This window comes from Sturnira hondurensis, unplaced genomic scaffold, assembly GCF_014824575.4.
Source record: "Sturnira hondurensis isolate 20B ecotype Veracruz unplaced genomic scaffold, ASM1482457v3 Scaffold0022215, whole genome shotgun sequence".
NCBI lineage: Eukaryota > Metazoa > Chordata > Mammalia > Chiroptera > Phyllostomidae > Sturnira > Sturnira hondurensis.
Genome location: NW_028094846.1, coordinates 4,672,615 through 4,693,367, shown reverse-complemented (window position 1 = coordinate 4,693,367; position 20,753 = coordinate 4,672,615). Strand labels below are relative to the sequence as shown.

Genomic DNA, 20,753 nt, shown 5'->3' with positions numbered 1-20,753 from the left:
CACTCCAACTCATCGCTGAAATGAGAAAAACAACAGACCTATCTTTTAAAGTTAAGTAACAGCACTTTGGGTTTCCGGTCCAGCATGCACGGAGCCTGGAAGCTGCCACTGCCTCCTAACGAGTAAGAAGTAGAACACACCAGAAAATCAACATCCTTCTTAATACTCATCAGAGAAGCGGGGTCACGAGGCACTGCCCCCCAAATTTGGAGAGGCAGACAGATGTATACCGGCATTCACCACCCAGAAGCAGGAAACTCTGAGGGAACCAGCATCCGGGTCGGAAAACCTGGACTCGGTGAGCTGCCGGAGGTTCAGGAGGGAGGACCCAGCCACAGGGAGGACTCGGGCACAGTGGGGAGCCACGCTTTCACTTCCAAGAGCTCCACCAGGATCTCACAGTGATTAGGTGAGAAAACCGCCCTCCTGCTGCTGGCAGGGGGAAAAGACAACCTGATTTTAAAAACGGGAGAAAGACCTGAACAGACACCTCTCCAGAGAAGATGGACGGCAAGTGTGTGCAGGAAAAGTCGCTCCAGATCATACGCCATCGGGGAAAAGCGAGTTAAACACCAGGGGGATGTTACTGCACACCTGCTGGAGCCGCCCACACCCCAAACATCACACCACCGAGTGCTGGCGAGGGCGTGGGGCGGCAGCGGATCTCACTCGCTGCTGGTGGGAGGGCAAAGAGGCGCAGCCACTGTGGAAGGGAGTTGGCGGTTCCTTACAAAACTAACCATCCTCTTCCCGTGCGATCCTGCGGATGCCTCTTCGGCATCTACCTGAAGAAGCTGCAAACATGCCCACGCAAAAACTCGGACACAGGGGTTCGTGGCAGCTTTACCTATAGTTTCCAGAACCTGGAGGCAACCCAGGTGTCTGTCAGTGGGTGAGTGGGTAATGAACCGTGGCGCATGCAGGCAGTGGACCGTCAGTCAAGGCTGGAAAGAAATGAGCCACCGAGTGGTGCGGAGACGTGGAGGGATCTTAAATGCCTACTCCCGAGGGAAGGGAGCCCTCTGAAAAGACTCTACAGGATTCTGACTGCATGACCCTTGGCAAAGGCAGAACTCCAGGGGCAAGGGGCTGTCAGGGGTGAGGGGAGGCAGCGGTGCAAAGCAGGTCACGGAGGGCGTTCAGGCAGGAAACTGCTCTGTCCGATGTTCCAGTGGCTGGAAGTCACTACACGTTTGTCCAAACCCATCGAACGTTCACCAAGAGTGAGTCCCAGTGTGAACCACAGGTACTGGGTGATGGTGATGTGTTGGTGTCTGTCCATCGACTGTGACAAATTCCCCATCCAGACAGTGGGGGAGGCTGTGCGTGGGTGGGGACAGGATGTATGTAGGAACTCTGTGTGCTTTCCACTCCTGTTTCCTGTGAACGTAAACTTGCTCTAAAAACTGAAGTCCATTCATTCAAGACAATCAAATACCAACACACATAAAGTACTCGATATGTAAAAACCACTCAATAAATGAAAGTCGTCACCGCCCAGCTTTGCCTCTCACCCCTTCTCACTCTGCCTCAGTCCTAGGCTCCAGTGACACACAGCGAGCTGTGTTCTCCGTGTGACCCTGCACTGTCACCTCTTGACTTCAAAATGCTACTGCCTCACCTCCAAGTAGCCTGGCCTTCTTTTCTTGGTCAACTCCTACCATCCTCCAAAGTACCTCTCAGGCCTCTCCTGCAGGTCCTTAGTCAGGCTCCCTCAAGTATAAAAGGAGGGACCCCCAAAAACCCAGAATTGTCTTCTGGAGGGTGGGCCCCTTGTAGTAAAAGTCCCCCCTGCAGCCGCCTCCTGCTAGGTGAGTGTTCTAGGAACCCATCTGTATCAGTGGACCAGCCGGTGTTGTTGTGAGAGGCTGCGTTCGGCTTCAGTGAGTGTTTTCCCATTCCCTGATGGGTGATTTACAAGCACACCTACCCACGCCCTGCTAAGTGTTGAGCAGGTTTTGACCAAAAATGGCATAACCCTGGTGCCCTACCCTTCCTATACACCCTATCTCACCCAAGCAACTTTTTTTGTGCATCCCTAAATAAAAAAAATCCTCAAAGGAAAACAGTTTGCTGATGTGGAAGAGATGAAACAAAAAAATGATGGAAGCACTAAAAGGCATCACAATCAACGAGTTCAAAAACTGTTCTGAGCTGTGGAAAAAAATGTCTCAACAGACGTATTGCATCAAATAAAGAGGGCTTGGAAGGCAAGTGAAGTTTAAACATCTAAGAATGAATACACAACTTTTTATAAATAAATTCTGGGGCTTTGGGGCCCCGCCCCTGGTAAGTGTAAGGCCCTACCTCTGTGCCATCCAAATAATCCATGTATGTGACAGTGTGAGTCCCCCTAGACACTAGGGAGTCCGCTTATTTGTCTGTCTCCCCCAAAAGCCATGACTTCTTCAAGAATAAAAACTGTGCCTAATCTGCACAGTCTAAGCAATTCATGCAGAGGCCCCACAGAGCAGGAGACCAATACATGCTTACTTATTCAATGAATAATGAACGAAGTAATAAGCACATTTACTTCTCTTAGGTTCGAACAAAAACAGAAATGCAAATTTCAGGACAGACGAGTGACAATACCCCACCACGGGGCCGATGTCTGCTGTCAACGCTGTCACTTCCCTAGAAGAACACTCATCTCTCCCATTTATGGATGGGACTAAATCATAAGTGGTGGAGTTTCATCTGATTAAGAAACGGGACGAAACCAAGCCAGAAGCCACATCACCAGTTTCCAGAAAAGCTCTCTGGAACACTGTGTATCCTACAACAACAGACAGGAAGAAAAAAGTCAGTGAAGAGTTAGTGTAAATATGTATACAGCAAAATTAAAAACAGACTGAGGAAATTAGATGTCCTGCAGTTAGCGCATTCTTTTTGTTTGGGGTTTCGGTGGGATTTTGGGGGGAGAGTTTGTTGAAGGAAATGTTGTGCTTTCTGTTTGGCAAAGATTATGGAATATTTTACTTCTGCAAGCAATCAGAGATGAATGAGAATAGTTTCATGGGGATTTTTTTCCTGTAAGTTTTCCATGAACATTATTTCCTTGTTCCAACAATTCTGAATAGCATGGTTTTCACTGTCAAAGTCATCAGGTAATGTTATTCCATGGGATTCTAGGTGAAATATTAAGAAGTGAAAAAACATAAAAATTACCATTGCTATGGTAATGGAGACTCTATCTCACTCATCAAGATATGCCTCAAGTCTAGCAAAATGCTTCAAAGATTTAATATTTGTGGAAGGAAGGAAGAGGAGAAGAAGGGTAAAAAAAGACAAGGGAAAGAAAGGAGAATTACTTCAAAGATGACAAAATTTAGGCACAGAGTGGGTCTTTCACTGAGAATTTATACTTCAAAGTAGAGTAAGGCATAGAGGAAGGCATAAAAACAATCCATGTCGACTTAAATCTCTCTGCTCTTCTCCCTTGGTGCACAGCTGAAGGACAGTTCCGGACCTCCCTCCCCTGGAGCTACCGTCCCACCTGCAATCTCGCTGTGGCTGAACTTCAGCCAGTGGGATGAGAGCAGAAGTGACGTGGGCACTGCTGGGCTCGGTCTGTGTCACTTCCCACCCGTGCTCCTGCCTGCTCCCTGACCTCCCACCTGCCGGATCTAACCGTGACAGGTCCCTACGTCCGCAAAGGGGACAAACGAAGTACCTGGGCATCCGAATGATGTCAGAGAGAAGAGACACCACAGCGCACCGCGCATCCACCCAGGATGGCCCTATCTCCCGTTCGCACCATTACACGTGCCGTTATTCCTGTACGTTAGTACAGAGGGTGGCACTTTGAAGAAGAGGGCTTCCAGAATGAAAGCCTGGCTGAGCCGGGTCAGGTCGCAGGGGAAGAAAGGCTGCAAGGTGGAAAGATGAAGAATCATTCTACCCAGCGGCTGTATACTTTGTAAACCTGCTTAATCTGATAACTCGTAAGGCAAACTAAGTACCTAACAGAAGTAAAAGCCGTTGGAAATCGCCAGAATGTCAATTTGTCTCAACTGTTCCCTGCTACTTAGAGAAAGGTATTTAGAAAAGATGAGTTCACACCAGAAACGTATCATTCCGCAGGCAGAAATAGGAAGGATTAGAGAGAATCTGGAAATCTAGGCTCTGAGCCATGAAGGTCCACTAAGAATTTCCAGCTGAGCAAAGGAGCAGTGTTTTCTGTGGCTGCCTGTGAACGAGTAACAGAGTTCAGACAGACCACTCCGCTATAAACTACTAGACAACTGATCCAACAGATCATTGTTTTCGGACACGAAACAGCAGGTCAGTCAGGACTATGACACCTGAGAGAAGAGAAACAAAGTAAGCCATTCATTCACCCAATTGCTGTTTGGAGGCAACTGTGGACTACAGGGCAAGGAGGGAAAACGCACGAAGATCCCAGCAGTCCTGCTGAGTTGGAGACGCAGCTTGAACTTCAAGAAGGCCAAGGTGGCTGGAATTGATGCTGTCCTAGATAAAGGGGACTAGGGACTGGGAGAGGTCTAGGAATGTGCAGGGAGCCCCCTGGAGTCAATGAATGCATGCGTGCCTAGGGTACAAGCCCACACAGCCTGGCAAGAGCAACTTCCTGGCAGCTCTCCACCAAACAACTCCCAGAGCTCACCCAAGGGCTGGGAATCAATGACATTCCCACCAGCCACAGTGGGAAACACTGCTGCCTTACAGGTATCAGGAGGGTCAAGATGACGGCAGACCCACCCTTTCAGAAACCTAGAAATGAGCTCCAGGAAATTGAACTGACCTGCAAGTACTGTAACTCCTTGCTGCAGCAAAGCCCAACACATTTTTTTAAAAAAAATACAGTAATACTTTGACACTCAACAAAATCAAATTCAAAATATCCAGCATTCAAACAAAAATTACTAGATACACAAAGGAGGAGAAGGTGACTATCCTCGGACAAACAGATCAGTCAATGGAATCTCACATAGAAACAATGGAATTCACAGAGGACATTAAAATAGCAATGATAAATACACATAAAATGTTTAGAATATAAAGAAAAAGTGAAGAAAAATGATAGCTGAAAAAACACAATTGCAATACATGCACCAGTCCAAGAACTCAAAGAACAGCAGTCACCAAAGAAGACCACAGCCAGGCACTGTGGTTTATCTTTAAACCGCAGTTAATTTCTGAAAATCAGAGATGAAAGAAAGGCAGACGTGCGGAGGAGGGAACAAAAGCAAGATGAAGATCAGAATAACTGTGGACTTCTCATCAAAAACCGTTAAAGGGGGACATCCTTAACGTGCAGGAGAAAAAAGAATTGTCACCTAAAACTCTGTACCAGTGAAGGAAACATCTTTCAGAAATAAAGGCAAACTGATGCCTTTGTCAGACAAACAGAAGATCAGAGAATGACCTGTCAGAAGATGTCCACGACCAGTCGTGGCAGAGGGGGTCCCTCCAGCTGAAGGAAAACAATACCAGACGGAAACTCAGATCAACACAAAGACACGAAAACCTCCGAACATGGTGATTATGTGGGTAAATGCAGGGTAGCTCTTGCTCCTTTTTAGTATCTTTAAAAGATAATTGACTGCTTAGAGCAAAAATAATGACCATACATTCTGGGTGTCATTTAAAACACATGGAGAGGGTGTCTGTTTATACGTGGAACGGTTTATAATATAAGTAAAAGACAAACATGGAGAGGACAGACTTGACTCCAACCATAACGATAATTACACTGAATATAAGTGGTCTCGATGCCAAATTAAAAGGCAGAAAAGCGAAGTTTGAGTATAAGAGAAAATGAAATTATGTGCTCAACCACAAGAAATACACTTTAAACATAAGGAAATGTGGAGATTTAAAGTACGAGTCTGGAAAAGACCTACAATGGAAATACTAATGAAAACGAAGCTAGTGTGGCTATTTTAACAGCAAGTGTAATAGATTTTAGAGCAAGAAATATTACAAGGAATAAAGAGAGACACGTGTATAACGATAAAGGGTTCGATTTCCAAAGAATCATCTTAAAGGGGTAAGAAACGTATAGATCTTCAAAGGACGTACGAGAAAGCTGACAGCTGAAGGGAGAAATGGACAAATCCACAAATACAGTTGGTGACTGAAAGAACAAGCAAATAGAAAAACTGAGACACATACGAGACTTACTCAACGTCATCCACAAACATGATCCAAAGAGCAGCACCCGAACACGCCACAGGGCAGCAGGGCGGTGCACACACTTCCCAAATACAGACTGGCCATCCACCGAAATGGGCCACGGGTGGTCCCGACAGACAGATCTCAACGGAAAGGAATAAAGCCATTCCTTTTTAGGTATTAATATCATCCAGAAAATGCCAAGATATTATGAAACTAACAACATATCTCCAAAGTACCAGAAATCAAAAAGGAAGTCGCAGAGAAAATTTAAAATATATGTAATGAGTAAAAGCTTTCATATATCACTAGTACCAAATAAAAAAGTTTTAAAACCAACTATCTAAGCTTCGATCTTAGGAAGTTAGGGACAGAACAGCAAGTTAAATCCAAACCAAGTAGCAGTAAGGAAACAATAAAGATAACAGTGGAAATAAGTGAAATAAAAGGCAGATAAACATTATCTACAACCAATTAAACCGAATGTCAATTCTCGAAAAGGTCAATAAAATTGTCTACTTGTCCTCTTTGACTCAGCATTATACTGGAGCTCCTAGCCAGTGAAACAAAGACTGATTCAAACACATACACCTGTAAAGAAGAGAGTAAAAACTGTCTTTATTCACAGGCAGCAAGACCGTGTACGAGGCATATTGTAAGGAACCCACCAAAGGCTGCTGGGACTAATATGGGGACTAACTGACATCACTGCATACAAGGTCAAAAAGCCAAAATAAACCATACACATCTATACACACTGGCAGCGAAAAATTGGAAAACAAAAAATCTTTAACTACTGTTTACAACAGCATCCGAAACCATGAAATACAGGAGGATCAGCTTGATATGACAGATGCAAAACCTATGCTGGAAACCATAACCCCCTGCGGGAAGAGACCTCACTCAGGGTGAGGGCTTTCCGCACGCTGACTCAGTTCTCTCCACGCAGGTCCACGGCCGTGCTCGCTGTTCAGCAGGGCGCACCACAACCGTAAAAACGTTCCCCCGCACGTGAGCTCCCCAACAGAGCAGCCACCAGCCGCATGCAGTCACTGACATTGGGGATGAGATGGGGCTGAGGGGCCCATTTATTTTACTCTTTCATTTTCATTAACTGCGATGTTACTGGCCACATGCGGCTAATGGCTAGTATGTTATATTCCACTGCATTGGTTATATTCATTGAATGGGATTCCAAACAAAATCCCAGGAAGCTTTTGTTGAAACTGACAAGCTAATTAAACATTTCAAATGAAGCCCTGGCTGGTGTAGCTCAGTGGATTGAGCGAGGGCCTGCGAACCGAACAACTGCAGTTCAATTCCCAGTCAGGGCACATGCCTGGGTTGCAGGCCAGTTCCCAGCAGGGGTCACACAAGACGCAACCACACACTGATGTTTCTCTCCCTCTCTCCTTCACTTCCCCTCTAAAGATAAACATATAAAATCTTTAAAATATTTTTCAAATGAAAAGACAAAGTACTCCTATAAACCACCCCCCAAAATGAAGAAAAATACCTCGCCCTGTCTGATTTCAAGGTTTACGACAGAGCTACAATAATTAAGCTACAATCATGTGGTGTTGGCACAGGGATAGACATTCAGATCAATGAACCGTAGAGAGCCCGGACTTAGAGGTCACGCACACGCAGCTGGTTTTGCCCGCGGCTGCCGGTGTCACTCAGTGGAGAAAGGGCACCTGTGCGCAATTAATGGCGCAGAAACAGTTGTACATCACCCACATGGAAAACAGCGAACTCTGACCCTCTCCTACTCCCATCAGGCACGCCCCGGGAAGAATTACAGACCTACATTTAAAACTGAAGCTACAAAACTTCTAGAAGAAAACTTAGGACAAAAATCCTTGCAAACCTGGATTGGCAAAGATGTCTTCGGATGAAGGATGTGTGTATTTTAAACATCAATAAAGTGCACATATCAAAATAAAACGTATTCTTTAAAAGACGTGGTAAAAGAATATTTAAAAAGTAAACTATGGACCGAGAGAAAATATGTCTATGACATGGTGAACGGTCTGTATCAGACTGCACTTTTTTAAAACCTCATAACTAAATACTAAGAAAACAAACAACTTAAAACGGACAAAGGTTTGCAGAGACGCTTTACAAAAGCAAACTCACACGAGCGCAGAAGGGTGGGCAAGGGTGCCGAGCATCAGGGGAAGGCAGACCAACGCAGAGGGACCACAATGGCTGCAAGTAAGGGCAGTGGTGAGTATGTGTGGCGACGGAACCACTCCTGTCTCGCTGCGGGGAATAACAACTGTGCCGCCACTTGGGAGGAGAGCATAGTGGTTCCTTAATCCCATGAAACATACGCTCACGCGGCAGTTCCGCTCTTAGGTATCTTCCCAAGAGAAATGCAAACATGTGAGTGAGCACAGAAAACCTGCACACAAGTACGCACGACAGCTTTCTTTGTAAACACCCAAAATTGGGGGGGAAAACCCTAGTTTCATCAACGGGTGGATGGACCGACAGAATGTGGCAGGCCATCACAAGGAAATACTGCTTTAAAAGAATGAACTTCTGAAAAGGCAAAAGCATGGGCTCTCCAAAACCATACGCTGAGCGAAAGGAGCCAGGCACTGGGAGTGCTTATGGTACGATTCCACTGCAGATGAGAAGACAAATCTAACACGCGGTGAAAGGAAGCAGATTGGGGGGTTCCCGGAGCCGGATGTGGGGACCGGGGGGACCTGACTGGCAAGGAGCAGAGGAGACCTCAAGGGTGCTGGAATCGTTCTTTACCTTGGTTGTGGTGGTAGCTGCACGGGTATGTGCCAAACTCGCCACACTTCGCCTTTACAACGCACAACTCCCCCCCTACCCGCACTACTGTCTCAGGGCGCCTGGAGTTAGTAACCACCATAGGCTGAAAGGGGGAGAAGAGCGTAGGAGAAGGGTACTGGTGGCCAGCAACAAAGAAATAAAACAGATTTAAGGCCAATGTCTAGGAAAAGGCTTTGGGTACAATTATTTGTACATGGAATTAACTAGAAACAGATAGTTAAGTTTACTGAGGTGTTTTGTTTTTTGTTTTTTTTAAGAAACTATTCTCAAAACAAACCACAAAAAGCCAGACCTGAAAAAGATTTTGATATTTTTGCATCTTCAAACAACCTCTATGGCCCCAAGTTTTTACAGGTAGAAAACGGGGTGCATAGACCCCCGTCCACCTCAGATGCGTCCCAGAGGATAATGGACAAGGAAGAAAGGGCCAGAAGGAGGAGCCTTCGGGGAACCACGGACAGTGGACAAGGGAGACAGACCCTCCCGGAAAGCACACTCAGCGTTTCATGGAGAAACTCCCTTCCCGGGGGGGGGGGGGGGTGCTGCTGCGGAGCTGCCGCTCTTACCTTCCTCACACGCGAGCTCCGACCGCAGACGGTAACTAAGGGCGCCGCACACAGCCCTCAGCGATCTCTCTGGAATCGCCAACAGACCTGCAGACGGCTGACTGCTGCTGGCCGCGAAACGTTCCGGCGCCACCCGCACGAGGCCTCTCTGCACGCCACAGTGAGGACAGCCCCCCGGAGGTCCAGCTGGGTTCCGAGGGACGGTCAGGGACAGCACACGGAGGGTGACGNCCTTCCTCACACGCGAGCTCCGACCGCAGATGGTAACTAAGGGCGCCGCACACAGCCCTCAGCGATCTATCTGGAATCGCCAACAGACCTGCAGACGGCTGACTGCTGCTGGCCGCGAAACGTTCCGGCGCCACCCGCACGAGGCCTCTCTGCACGCCACAGTGAGGACAGCCCCCCGGAGGTCCAGCTGGGTTCCGAGGGACGGTCAGGGACAGCACACGGAGGGTGACGGGGATGTTAATGTCACCCTTCCCTCCCAAGCCCAACCCAAGCTCCTCTGGCCGTCCATCCTCTTCGGAACAGGAGTCTCTCCTATGGCAAAGGTTTCCGTTAAATCCACCAGCTCTGCTGGCACCTACTGAGCAGGGAGTGTGGTTTGCATTATATAGGCCACTACGGGCACCAATACAAGACACTGTGGTTTACGCACGCACGCATGCACGCACGCACGCACGCACGCATGGGAACTACAAGTGCTTTCTGAAAGGGTGGCTCTGCCTCTGCAGGTCAGGGTGGCCTATAAGGATGACACCACGAATGTGCAGGAGCCAAGGACAGGTGATAACGTTGGCCACCCTGGGAAAAGCCATGCGGGAAGGAAGTGGAAAGCAAGGGTGAACTCTGCGGGGTGAGGATTGAGTTTAACAGGTGTGTGCTTCCTGAAACGACTCACACTATGGGTTTCTAAAGTCTTTTATAACAGACATTGCTGCAGGAAAAAAATACCTGGGAGTGCCTGAGACTCAACAGCCACAAAACCGCTTTTTAACCGATGAAACAAATTAATTTTACGTGATGCTTTTAAACTGCCAGGCACTTTCTAAGCACGTTGCAGATACTAACTCATTTATTTCAAAACGGCCCCATGAGGAGGGGTTTATCATCAGCCCCATGTTGCAGATGAGGACACTGAGGCACAGAGATATCACGTCGGTTGCCCGAGATCACAGGCTGGTACGTGGTGGAACCAGGATTCAAGCCCAGGAGGTCTGGCCACGGACTCTGTGCTTTATTAAACCCCAGGCTGCACCGTTTCAAAGCAGAATTTTATGCCCTACGCTTTCATTAATGTAATTTCCTATTAAGGCGAAGTGTCGGTAAAATGTTTCTCGGTTATTTCAGCAGAGCAGCTTGTCTTTCACTCCCACAAGCTGCCCACTCCCTCCCCTTGCAGTCCTCTCACTGCGCCACCTGGAACCATTCCTATTGTCACCAAGTTGCCCCAACACACTCAGCTCTGGTCCAAACAACAGCTCTCTCCTCCCTGCCGCCCTGAGATCCAGGTCTCTCCCTGCTGCCCCTCGGTGGGGAGAAGACTGCACAGTATCCGGGCTCCACGGAGCTCGGGGTTGGAGGGAGAGAGAGTGGACGCCCGTGAAGTTTTCTTCCTGCTCAGTGCTGCTCCAAACCCCTGCTCCTCCTCACTGCTGTCGCCTGGGAAGTGCCCAGACACCCACTCCGACAGACACACACACACACACACACACACACACACACACAGGTTTCGGGACTACCCCATTTATTGCTCACTCCCCTAGTCCCACCCGTTGTCTGAGCAGCTTCAGTGTAGGTGGAGACAATGTATTCAGTTCTCTTGATGTGTCTCGTTTCCTGACCTCTCCTACTCAGTGACTTTTACCTGCATGTCATTTCAGCAATTTCCTCCCGTGACCACATCCCGGACATTTGTAACCCGGACCTGTTCCAGCTGTAAATCACAAACTCCAACGTTCTACTCTCTGACCGCAAACTGCTCTTCTCCCCGTTCCTCTGCTCGCCTACTATGAATAATGCATTGCTGTTCTTCGCTCTCATCCAGAACCCCATCCCTGAACCATCTCTTGGTCCCCCCAAAACTTACAGTTCCTGTCTGGCTTCCCTTTCTTCCCTTCCTCCAAGGATTTCAGTCCATCTTTCCAATGATGATTTTTCCAAAATCCTCAACTCTTCTGCCCACTTTGACTTCCATCCAACAGATCGAGCAAAATTCTGACTCCAAAGGAATCCAAACACGTGCCTGACCGGCCCCCGAGGTGCTGGGGGAAGCCTGGGGCCCAGGTGCTTCGGCCCCATGGAGCCCTTCAGCATCGCCCACCTTCCCCTGCTCCCTTTCCCCACAGCAGCTGTGCAGAATACCTTTCTCCTCCAACATCTTACACAAGCCCTCTCTCTCCTGTCCTCCTTTCCACCCTCCACCCCCAGCTTTTTCTCAGCCTACGGCCTTGCTTCCAACTTAGAAAAATCTACGTCAACAGGCAATAAATTCTTCAAATGCCTCTCCAGATACCTCCAAATTAACCACTATCTGCATGTGCTTTCTTATTTCATTCTTGCCTCAGTGGAAGAAACAGTTTTCCTTCTACTCCAGAAATACTGGAGAGAAACAATAAAGAGAGGAAGAAGGGAAGGAAGGAAGAGAAGAGAGAGATGGAGGGTGAGGGGAGAGAGGGAAGGAGGAAGGAGGGAGGAAGGGAAGGACAGAGGGACAGAGCTGGAGGGAGGGACCCTGAAGTCAGCTAGGGAAAACAAAAGTCAGAAATTTAGAAGAGTGGGGGGTTGTTTTGTTTTTAATGGTCATATTTTATGTAAATAAACGGCACACAGAATAACTTCATAGACCTGGTTTGGACAGATATTCTGGGATGGCTTGTAGAATACGTTTCTATGGCAACTTTGAAAAGAGCTAGTACTATGCCAGTGGTGATGTTACAAGCTCAGGGTCACATCAGAATTCAGGAGTGAGATTTAACTGTGTAGGTGACTGTTAATTGTGTTTAAAAGTCTTCGAATTTGGAAACCAGAGGACATGAAAACACAACTGTTCTTTAATACGAAAGTCTTTTTAATTAAACCCTCACCATATGAGGAGAATTCCTGAGAAGAGATTCACATCTCTAAGTTGCAATTAAATGATGAGAGATGTTATGTTTTGTTGCTTTCTTACACATTTTTTGGCCTTTCTCATAAACTAGATTCCTTTTGCACTTCCGAATTTCCACAACTGAAACTCTACAGAGAGCCACTGAGGGAAATTTTAAGCAACGTGTTTTCAAGCAACGTCTTTACAGTGACCCCTGGTGGTGAAAGGAAGGAACATGTCAGTTTTAGCCATCCTCGTCTGGAAAGTCCTTTCATGCTGATAAAATCTTGGTGACAATAACAAGTTCCATTTTTATAGCACGTTCCTTTGTGGCAAAGTGCCTTCACACTTCGCTGTTTCATTTCTATTTTTAAAAAAGAATTCAAATACACAGGGTCCGGCAGAAGTAACGCCACTGAGTGCGGCTGGTAGGGTACGTGAATGTCTTGCAGGAGACGGACAGCGACTTGAACAAGCCATCTAAAATGTCACATGGTGTACTTGAGTGTGATATCATTCTGTTACAGAATTACACGCTCATGATTTTGAAATAAAAGATTCTTATGTAATAAAAAGGGGTGTTATTTGTGCCGGGCCCTTTATCTATTCCTATCTGTGACCTATTCTCTTTCTCTTCTTTTTTACAGTAAGTTCACTGTCCAAGTTGCTTTATCCTTCCCAATAAAAATAGCACATGAGAGCGCCCTGGCTGGTGTGACTCAGTGGACCGAGCACGGGCCTATGAGCCAGAGTTGCCAGTTTGATTCCCAGTCAGGGCACATGCCTGGGTTGCAGGCTGGGTCCCCCGAGGGGGCACGCAAGAGGAAACCACACATTGGCGTTTCTCTCTCCCTTTTTCCTTCCCTTCCTCTGTTTCTGAAAATAAATAAATTTTTAAAATAGCCTGTGAGAGAGTATATACTTTCATTAAGAAGCTTTTCTTGTGATGACAGCTTTTAAAGAGCTACTATCTTAGCAACTGAAAAAGCTTGTTTAAGCCTATAAGAGGAATATCTTCTGTAGTCATGCATCCAATTCAAAGGTTCAACGTACTTTTTATGGTGTACATAAATCCTAATACAATTTTAGATGTAAGTCTACGATTCAACATACACTGTAAAAGCTTGAATGGAAACTTCCCTCTGCTCTTGGGCTAGGCTCTTGATCAACCTACAGACACACCATTTTGCAAGTGGGCTGATTTCTAACATAAAATTGAACACAACTACTTGAATTGTGTATACATGAAACTCTTACAATTCAAGCACACACAACACAAAATTGCAGCCTGATTTGAAATGGGCACCCGAAACTCCCAGGCTTGAGGATATTACAGGATGATGGTCTGTTGCCCTCATCTGCTCCTGACCACACAGGACTGCCGGGACCCTGTGTTTCCACAGCCCCCGCCTTCTTCAGAGCAGACGAGTGTTTCCCGGTTCAAGCCTGGTACATCGTCGACACTCAAGTTAAAACGACAACTGACTGAACAGAACTGATATAAAATGACGTTTTTCAAAGACCACAACAAGCCTTTTGGTTGTCACCTCTGTGCTTGGCCTTTTCTCCTTAAAGAAAAATCTAATTGATTCTATGAGTCTCATTCGTGTTAGAAATAATAAGCTCATAGATATTTCCCTGAAGAAGTCAAAACATGGCGTCTGTGAGCTGCACATCCAATCATTTCTGCTTAAAGCGTAAGATATCTTTATACATATTAATCGATTCCATTAATACCATGTCAGATTTAGGCTCGTGGGCAATTATTTAATGTCTATTCATCTTTTTAATCTGGTCAAATATTTAAGCTAAGCGTTTCCAGGCGGGCTGGGAATCCAACTAAGAAGGAAAATTGCTGCAGAGACAAACTCTGCCTGGGAGACGGACCGGGTGTCTCCAGAGCGCTCTTCTGTTCGCATTTTGTGAAAAATACTTGTCAGATGCTGAGTGCCCACAGCACGCCCGCTGCTGGAAGCTTCCGCTCAGCTCCGCGGCCCTCCCAGCACCTCCAGGACCAGACAGGAACCCAGACGGCTAAGCGTTGCCAAAGGTCAGTGGGTATCGGTTTCCATCCCCCGTGGACTTTGACGTTTTCCAGATCAAGAGGAATGCCTGTAGAAGGGCCAGAGCTGGAGGAGGCAGGCTGCACACACCTCCCGAGGACAAACAAAGAAGTCTGCCTCCAGCTTCGGGGCAGTTTCGCCTCCAGAGACAGCCGTGCCCCGCTCCCAGCCAGAGGTCGAATTCTCCTGCTGGGGAGGTTTTCCAAACTCCGAGACCTCTGGTCATGCTAGGCTTAGGAATGCAGTTCATTTTCTGTGAGAGAAATCACCGTGAAAAGAATTTCCAGACACAGGGGCCTCCCTGGTGAGGCCTCTGAGCAGCCCAGCCTGCAGAGGGTAACGCTGAGACGCGGCCACGCAGGGGGGTGAAGGGCGCGGGCAGGGTCTGCGCGGGTCCTGGACTTGTGCCCAGGTAAACGAGCCGGCACCGCCCTTGGGACTGGCCCCACTGCCACCTGCACCGATATTGTGAGGGCCCCTCCGTGATGAACGGCTCTGCTAAGGTGGGGCTGGGTCCGTAAACACATGATGTCAGCGTCCCTCCTCGCTGGCTGCGTCCGAGGGCCATGTACACGGGGTGTCTTCATGCTGTGGCCATTCGACCCTACCAGCAGAGGCGACGTTACACCACCATAAACGCACTCAGTGTGATCAGAGCTACCTGCCCAGCAGTCGATCTAACCAACCCACCTGGGCTGCACCCAGAGCCGCTGCTTTCCCTGCTGTCAAAGGGCAGAAGCAAGCTGGCCCTCTCCTGTGTCGGTCAGGTCCTCTGCTGTGTGGGTGAGCGACCCCCACCAGTGCCCCGAGTTACTGCCCCCGCCCCTGTATTTACCCAGCCTGAGTCCTGCTTCTCCTGCATTTACCCCATCACAGTCCTTCATCACCCAGTCTCTCTCTCCCCTGGGTCATTCATCCACACCCAAACATGCCATCGTGTGTCTCCCGGCTTTCAAAAACATTCCCTTGACCTCATACAACTCAGTGTCCCGTGTTCCTGTTTGTCTTCGACAGTGAAACTCGGAAGAGTCTCGGTCTATATTCTGTTCCACTTGCTCACATCCAAGTCTCTTCAGAACCTCCTCTGAAGAGAGGTCACATATGAAGTGACCTTTCTTATCCCGGTCACTGTGACTTCCACGTGCCAAGCCCAAGGGGCAGTTCTCTACCCTCATCTCCATTAGATGAGAACAAAAGAGTCTGGTCTGGATACAGAGACTGGAGGCAGCGATGACTTAGACCAAGTTCAAGGTCACTGCTTCTGCTTACTGCTGAGTATTCCAGCAAGCAGTGGAAAGGATCCACGGGCTAAGAGTGCAAGTCACTGCATGGATGCCACTTCCTGGCCCCGCCCCAGCTCCTCTCGGAGGAGAACCTGAAGGGTGAAGGTGAACACAGCCTTCGGGGACTGGGGAGACCGCCCAGCTGGAAAGACGACTGCGGCCACCCTGCCTTTTCCGCCACGAGGCCAGATGCACCCCTTCGGGATGTGGAAGGGAAATCTCGCCATCCCAGTTGCCAGCCCTGGGTTCCAGTTCTCACTGTGTCACTGGGCTGCCTCCCAGTGTCTGAGCAGTAGACTCAGCCTTGCCCTTCCCAGGCCCCCTCCTGGATCTCTGTGCAGCAGTGGACACGGCTGGTCACTATGTCCTTCTTGAGACCCTCTTCCCCTGGCCTCTGGACGACCATGTGGCTCTCTACAGCCCCTCAGTCGTCCCTGCTTTTCTTTCCTTCCCTTCACCAGGGCTATCTCCTCAGGCCTCCTTGTCTTCTCGGTCTTCATGGGTCTCTCCCATCATGTCTGATAGGGAATCAGACACGATCTGAATTAGTTCCCCAGGGCTGTCCCCACACATCACCACAAACTGAGGGCAGCAGGAACGCGCTGTCTCGCCCTGCTGGAGGCGCAAGTCTGAGGTGTGGGTGTCCGCAGGGCCCACCACTCCCTCCAAAGCCCCTAGAGCGGGGTCCTTCCTGGCCTCTTCCTGGGTGGGGGCAGCTTCGCTCTGATTTCCGCCACCTTTCACACGGCCTTCCCTGGGCGTCCCTCTCAGATCTCCCTCTCTTTTCTCTAACAGAGACGGGCCCTGGGATTTTAAGATCCACCCTAAATCCAGGATGATCTCATTTCAAGATTCTTCATTCCATCATCTGCAAAGACCCTGTCTCCAAATAAGAACAGGTTCAGAGGTATGGCGGTGGGGTCGGGGGTCAGGGGAGAGGGTGGATAGGCCTTAGTCACATCTTTCTGGGAGACACCCTCCAATCGCTCTCCACCTCCGGACTGACAGCTCCCAGACTCACCACTCACTCCAGCTTGAAACTCTCCCTCGAATTCCCATCTCTAACATCATTACTAAGAAACACTTTAAATTTTATATTTCCAAAATCAGACTCTCCGTCACTCCCCAAACATTTTCTTCTCCCAACATGCCTAATCGCAGTAAGGAACGTTACCATTCAACCGGTTCCTCCACTCAAAACTCTGAGTCACCCTGACTTCTGGTTCCTACTTGTAGCCAGCAAACCACCAGCGCCCTGCAAGCTCCACTTTCCAAATGCGTCCGGGCCCTGACGGTGTCTCTCTCCGGCCTGCTGCTCTCTTACTCCAGGTCCCATCGATGGTCCCCCACCCCGGACCTCTTTGCAGGCATACTGACGGCTCTCCCCATTACTACACAGGCCCCTCTTTTGGTCTCTTCTTCTCACAGCGGGCAGACTGCCCCGCGAAAACATACACTGGATCTTCTCTCTCTATGCTCAAAACCCTCTAGCAGTTTCTCACGACCGCTTGAATGAAATGCACTCTTTGTCACGGCCCAGAAGAGCCCACAGGATCTGGGGCCAGCCAGCCCCTCTGATGGCAGAACCTACGCCCCCTCCCTCTCACTGAGCTCCATCCTCAATGGCTTCCCTGGTGTCCCTGAACCTGTCGGGCCAGGTCCACTCCTGGTCCCTTGTGCTTGCTGCTCCCTTTGCCTGGCAGGCTCCACCTCCAAACTGACAAGCCCCCCCCTCATTCCACACTCCCCTGCTTGCACGCTGCTTTCACAGAGCGTCGGTCTACAACAGCATCCCCTCGCACTCGCTCCCCCTCTACCCTGTTCTGATGCTCTGTCTCCACCTGACGTCGTGCAAACCTGACCTTGCGATCATCGCTCACCTGCCATCTGTCTGTTCCCTTCATTAGAATATGAGCTCCAGGAAGGAGGCTTGTTTGTTTTGCTCAGCACGGCTTTCATTCCCCCCAGAACGGGGCTGCCACGCTGTACCTGCTCGTGAACTGCCTGTCAGGCAGGTGAACAAGCAACTCCAACGGTCTTTTAGAGTCCGTCAGAGCGCCGTGGCCATATTAACAACTGATAGGAAAAGTGTGGTTGCGTTAAGCCAGTTGAAGGTCACTGTCACTGAGCGCTTTTAGGAAATCCTGAAGGAGTGCTCACCTGGCAATCTATGCATGAACTGTTCCAAATCAGTCCTTTTCGAATAATAACGTACATAGTTTCTAAAATATTCATTTTCTAAAAGCTTTCCTTTTGAATATCATTATGCAAATAATTTAATACTAACTTATCAACATGAGCTTCCTCCCTAAGCATATATTTAAACACACCGAAAGGTGAGAATGGCCTTCACTCGGCACAAAGGAGCTACTGCCTAAAATAGGCCGCCTCTCAGAAGACTATGTAATTATGTATTTTGGTGGATCGGATTATAATGCAGGGACCCAGAATAAAAAATGGCCCTCTCTTATCTAAATAGGTCATTCTTGCTCAGCAAGGACAAAACTTCAGGGGAGACAGACGTCAAGTGCAGAGGACAGGCCCCTGGCGCAGCCACCAAATTAATCGCAAGGGCCAACAGCGCAGCCCATGCCGTGACCAGATTTCCCTCGTGACCCCAATTCACACGCCTTCGAATGAACGCTTCCTGATGACTCGAGGTGCGTAAGATCAGAATGAGGAATAATGAAATGGCGGACTCAGAGCCTCTAAAAAAAGGCCATTTCTCCAGAAAAGCAGGAAGAACACAGGCAAAAATTGTCAGAGTGAACTGTTTCAGAACTTGGAAATTAATCCAAGGCTGACGACCAACTGAAAGTTGTTTATTCAACAAATCTGGCTGAATCCCGGCAAGAACAGTGAGATTTGTGGTGTCGGAGCTTTCCCGATTCCCATCCCCCACAATCGCGGGGGAATCTAGCAGCGAGCCAATCACCCGGCCCTACGGTCAGCGAATCCCACTCAGGCACACGCGGAGCACCCCTCAGCTTCTTCGTGCTCTGCTCTTATTCTGAATGAGCCGCGGAAGATCACTAATCATTCCACCAAGGTCTCTGGGACCAAACGCAATGACCAAAGCCGCCAGCCAGAGAAAAGGGACGCGGAGCCGCTGTGGGTTACAGAAGGAAACCTCGGAAGGCTCTCATTCAAATCTTTAGAGAGGACATGACCCAAGGAACCAAGAGCTGAAAGTAAAATAACACTCACAAAATAGGGAAACGCTGCTGGAATTAGGCCACTACATCAGACACGAAAATTTCATGAGAGGAGTGCAGGGTAAAGTTGTGTGAATCCCGCAGAAAGTAGAAGAGACGAGAAAACAGACGACCCCCCCCCACCCCCCACCACAAAAAAAAAGGGAGGATTAATCCCGGAGTTCTAATGTGCTAATGATAAGAATTCCAGATAAGGAAAACACAGAAAATGGAGATCATCAATGATTAAAAGAGAAGAATTCCTAGAATCAGAGGCCACGCCTGTCCACGGTGACCAGGCCCACCCGAGTGTCCATTCGTCCATGAGCACTGGATAGAGACACATACAAAGACCCTGACTGGAGTCTCTGGAGATAAACCATTACTCAGCTCAGAGAAAGAAATGTTTAAAAAACAGATCATCAGCATAAATAGGGAACTTTTCTGGATTCTAAAATGCCAATAACAGCCCTGGTTGGTGTAGCTCAGTGGATTGAGTGCAGGCCTGCAAACCAGAGGATCACGGTTCAATTCCCAGTCAGGGCACAGGCCTGGGTTGCAGACCAGTTCCCAGCAGAGGATGCACGAGAGGCAACCACACATTGATATTTCTCTCCCTCTCTCCTTCCCTTCCCCTCTAAAGATAAATAAAATCTTAAAAAAATAATAAAAACAAATAAAATGCCAATAACTGTTAAATCCGTTAAGCTAAATACCTTCCGTGCATTAAGAGAGCTTCCTGTTGTACAGACATAACAAACAGGTTTTTTAATCGTGAGTATATTCACGCAACTCCCATAATAACTATGGAGAGTGTCTGAATTCTGTACCAGAAATTTATGTTACTGGCTCTTTAAAATAAGCATTTCATGAAGATTAGAAGTGCCTGTTTTCTTAGACCTCAGTTAATCTTACAATTTCTTGCATAGGTTTAGACTTTATTCCCTCATTTTTCTTCCAGCACCTTAAATCCGAAAGCCCTCACAATATTAATAATGGCAGATTTAACTCGTGAGGAATTCAAGTTACGAGAGCTGGTGTCACTCTGAAAGGCAGCCACGCTCTTGACATGGCCCACCAGCCCCCGTCCACCCTCGGGGCCACACTCACCTTGCGGGTCGACCTCCTTAGCCAGCTTCAGCGCGTCCGAGTTGGCCAGGTCCGTGTTGGCCGGCGTGACAGCCAGGATCAGACAGTTCTCCCGCGTGATGAACTGCATGATCATCTCTCGGATCTGATGCTCGATGTCTGCCGGCTGGTCTCCCACGGGCACCTTCGTGATCCCCGGCAGGTCGATAAGGGTGAGATTTAACACTGGGAGGAGAAAGGAGGCGCGTTACAGGTGCCCTCTAAAAGACGTCAACGGTGCAGCCCCCCCCGTCACGTCGGTGGAAATTTCACTGCTGAATAACCCCAACTCACGGCGTGCAGAATAAAAAGCAAAGAATACAAAACGGCTTTGCAAGCTTTCGCTGTTTGCATGATAGGATTGTGCTGTGGCAAACAAACAATCATTTTAACGTAGTCTGAAAGGCACTAATTTGTATGCCTGGCCGTTTCCTCAGAGAGCTGTCTCCTCCATCGCTGAGGGGTTACAAGCAAACACT

General features: G+C 48.4%; 1 protein-coding gene across 12 annotated transcripts in view; it reads right to left on the bottom strand.

Annotated features, from left to right (window-relative positions):
- DNM3 (dynamin 3) overlaps window positions 1-20,753 on the bottom strand; it is a 383,116-nt gene that overhangs the window by 276,809 nt on the left and 85,554 nt on the right. For all 12 annotated transcript variants that reach the window (XM_037035176.1, XM_037035187.1, XM_037035185.1 and 9 more), the window contains exon 4: window positions 20,257-20,460. In XM_037035176.1, coding sequence (XP_036891071.1) covers window positions 20,257-20,460 — 204 coding nt within the window. The remainder of the gene's footprint in view (window positions 1-20,256; window positions 20,461-20,753) is intronic.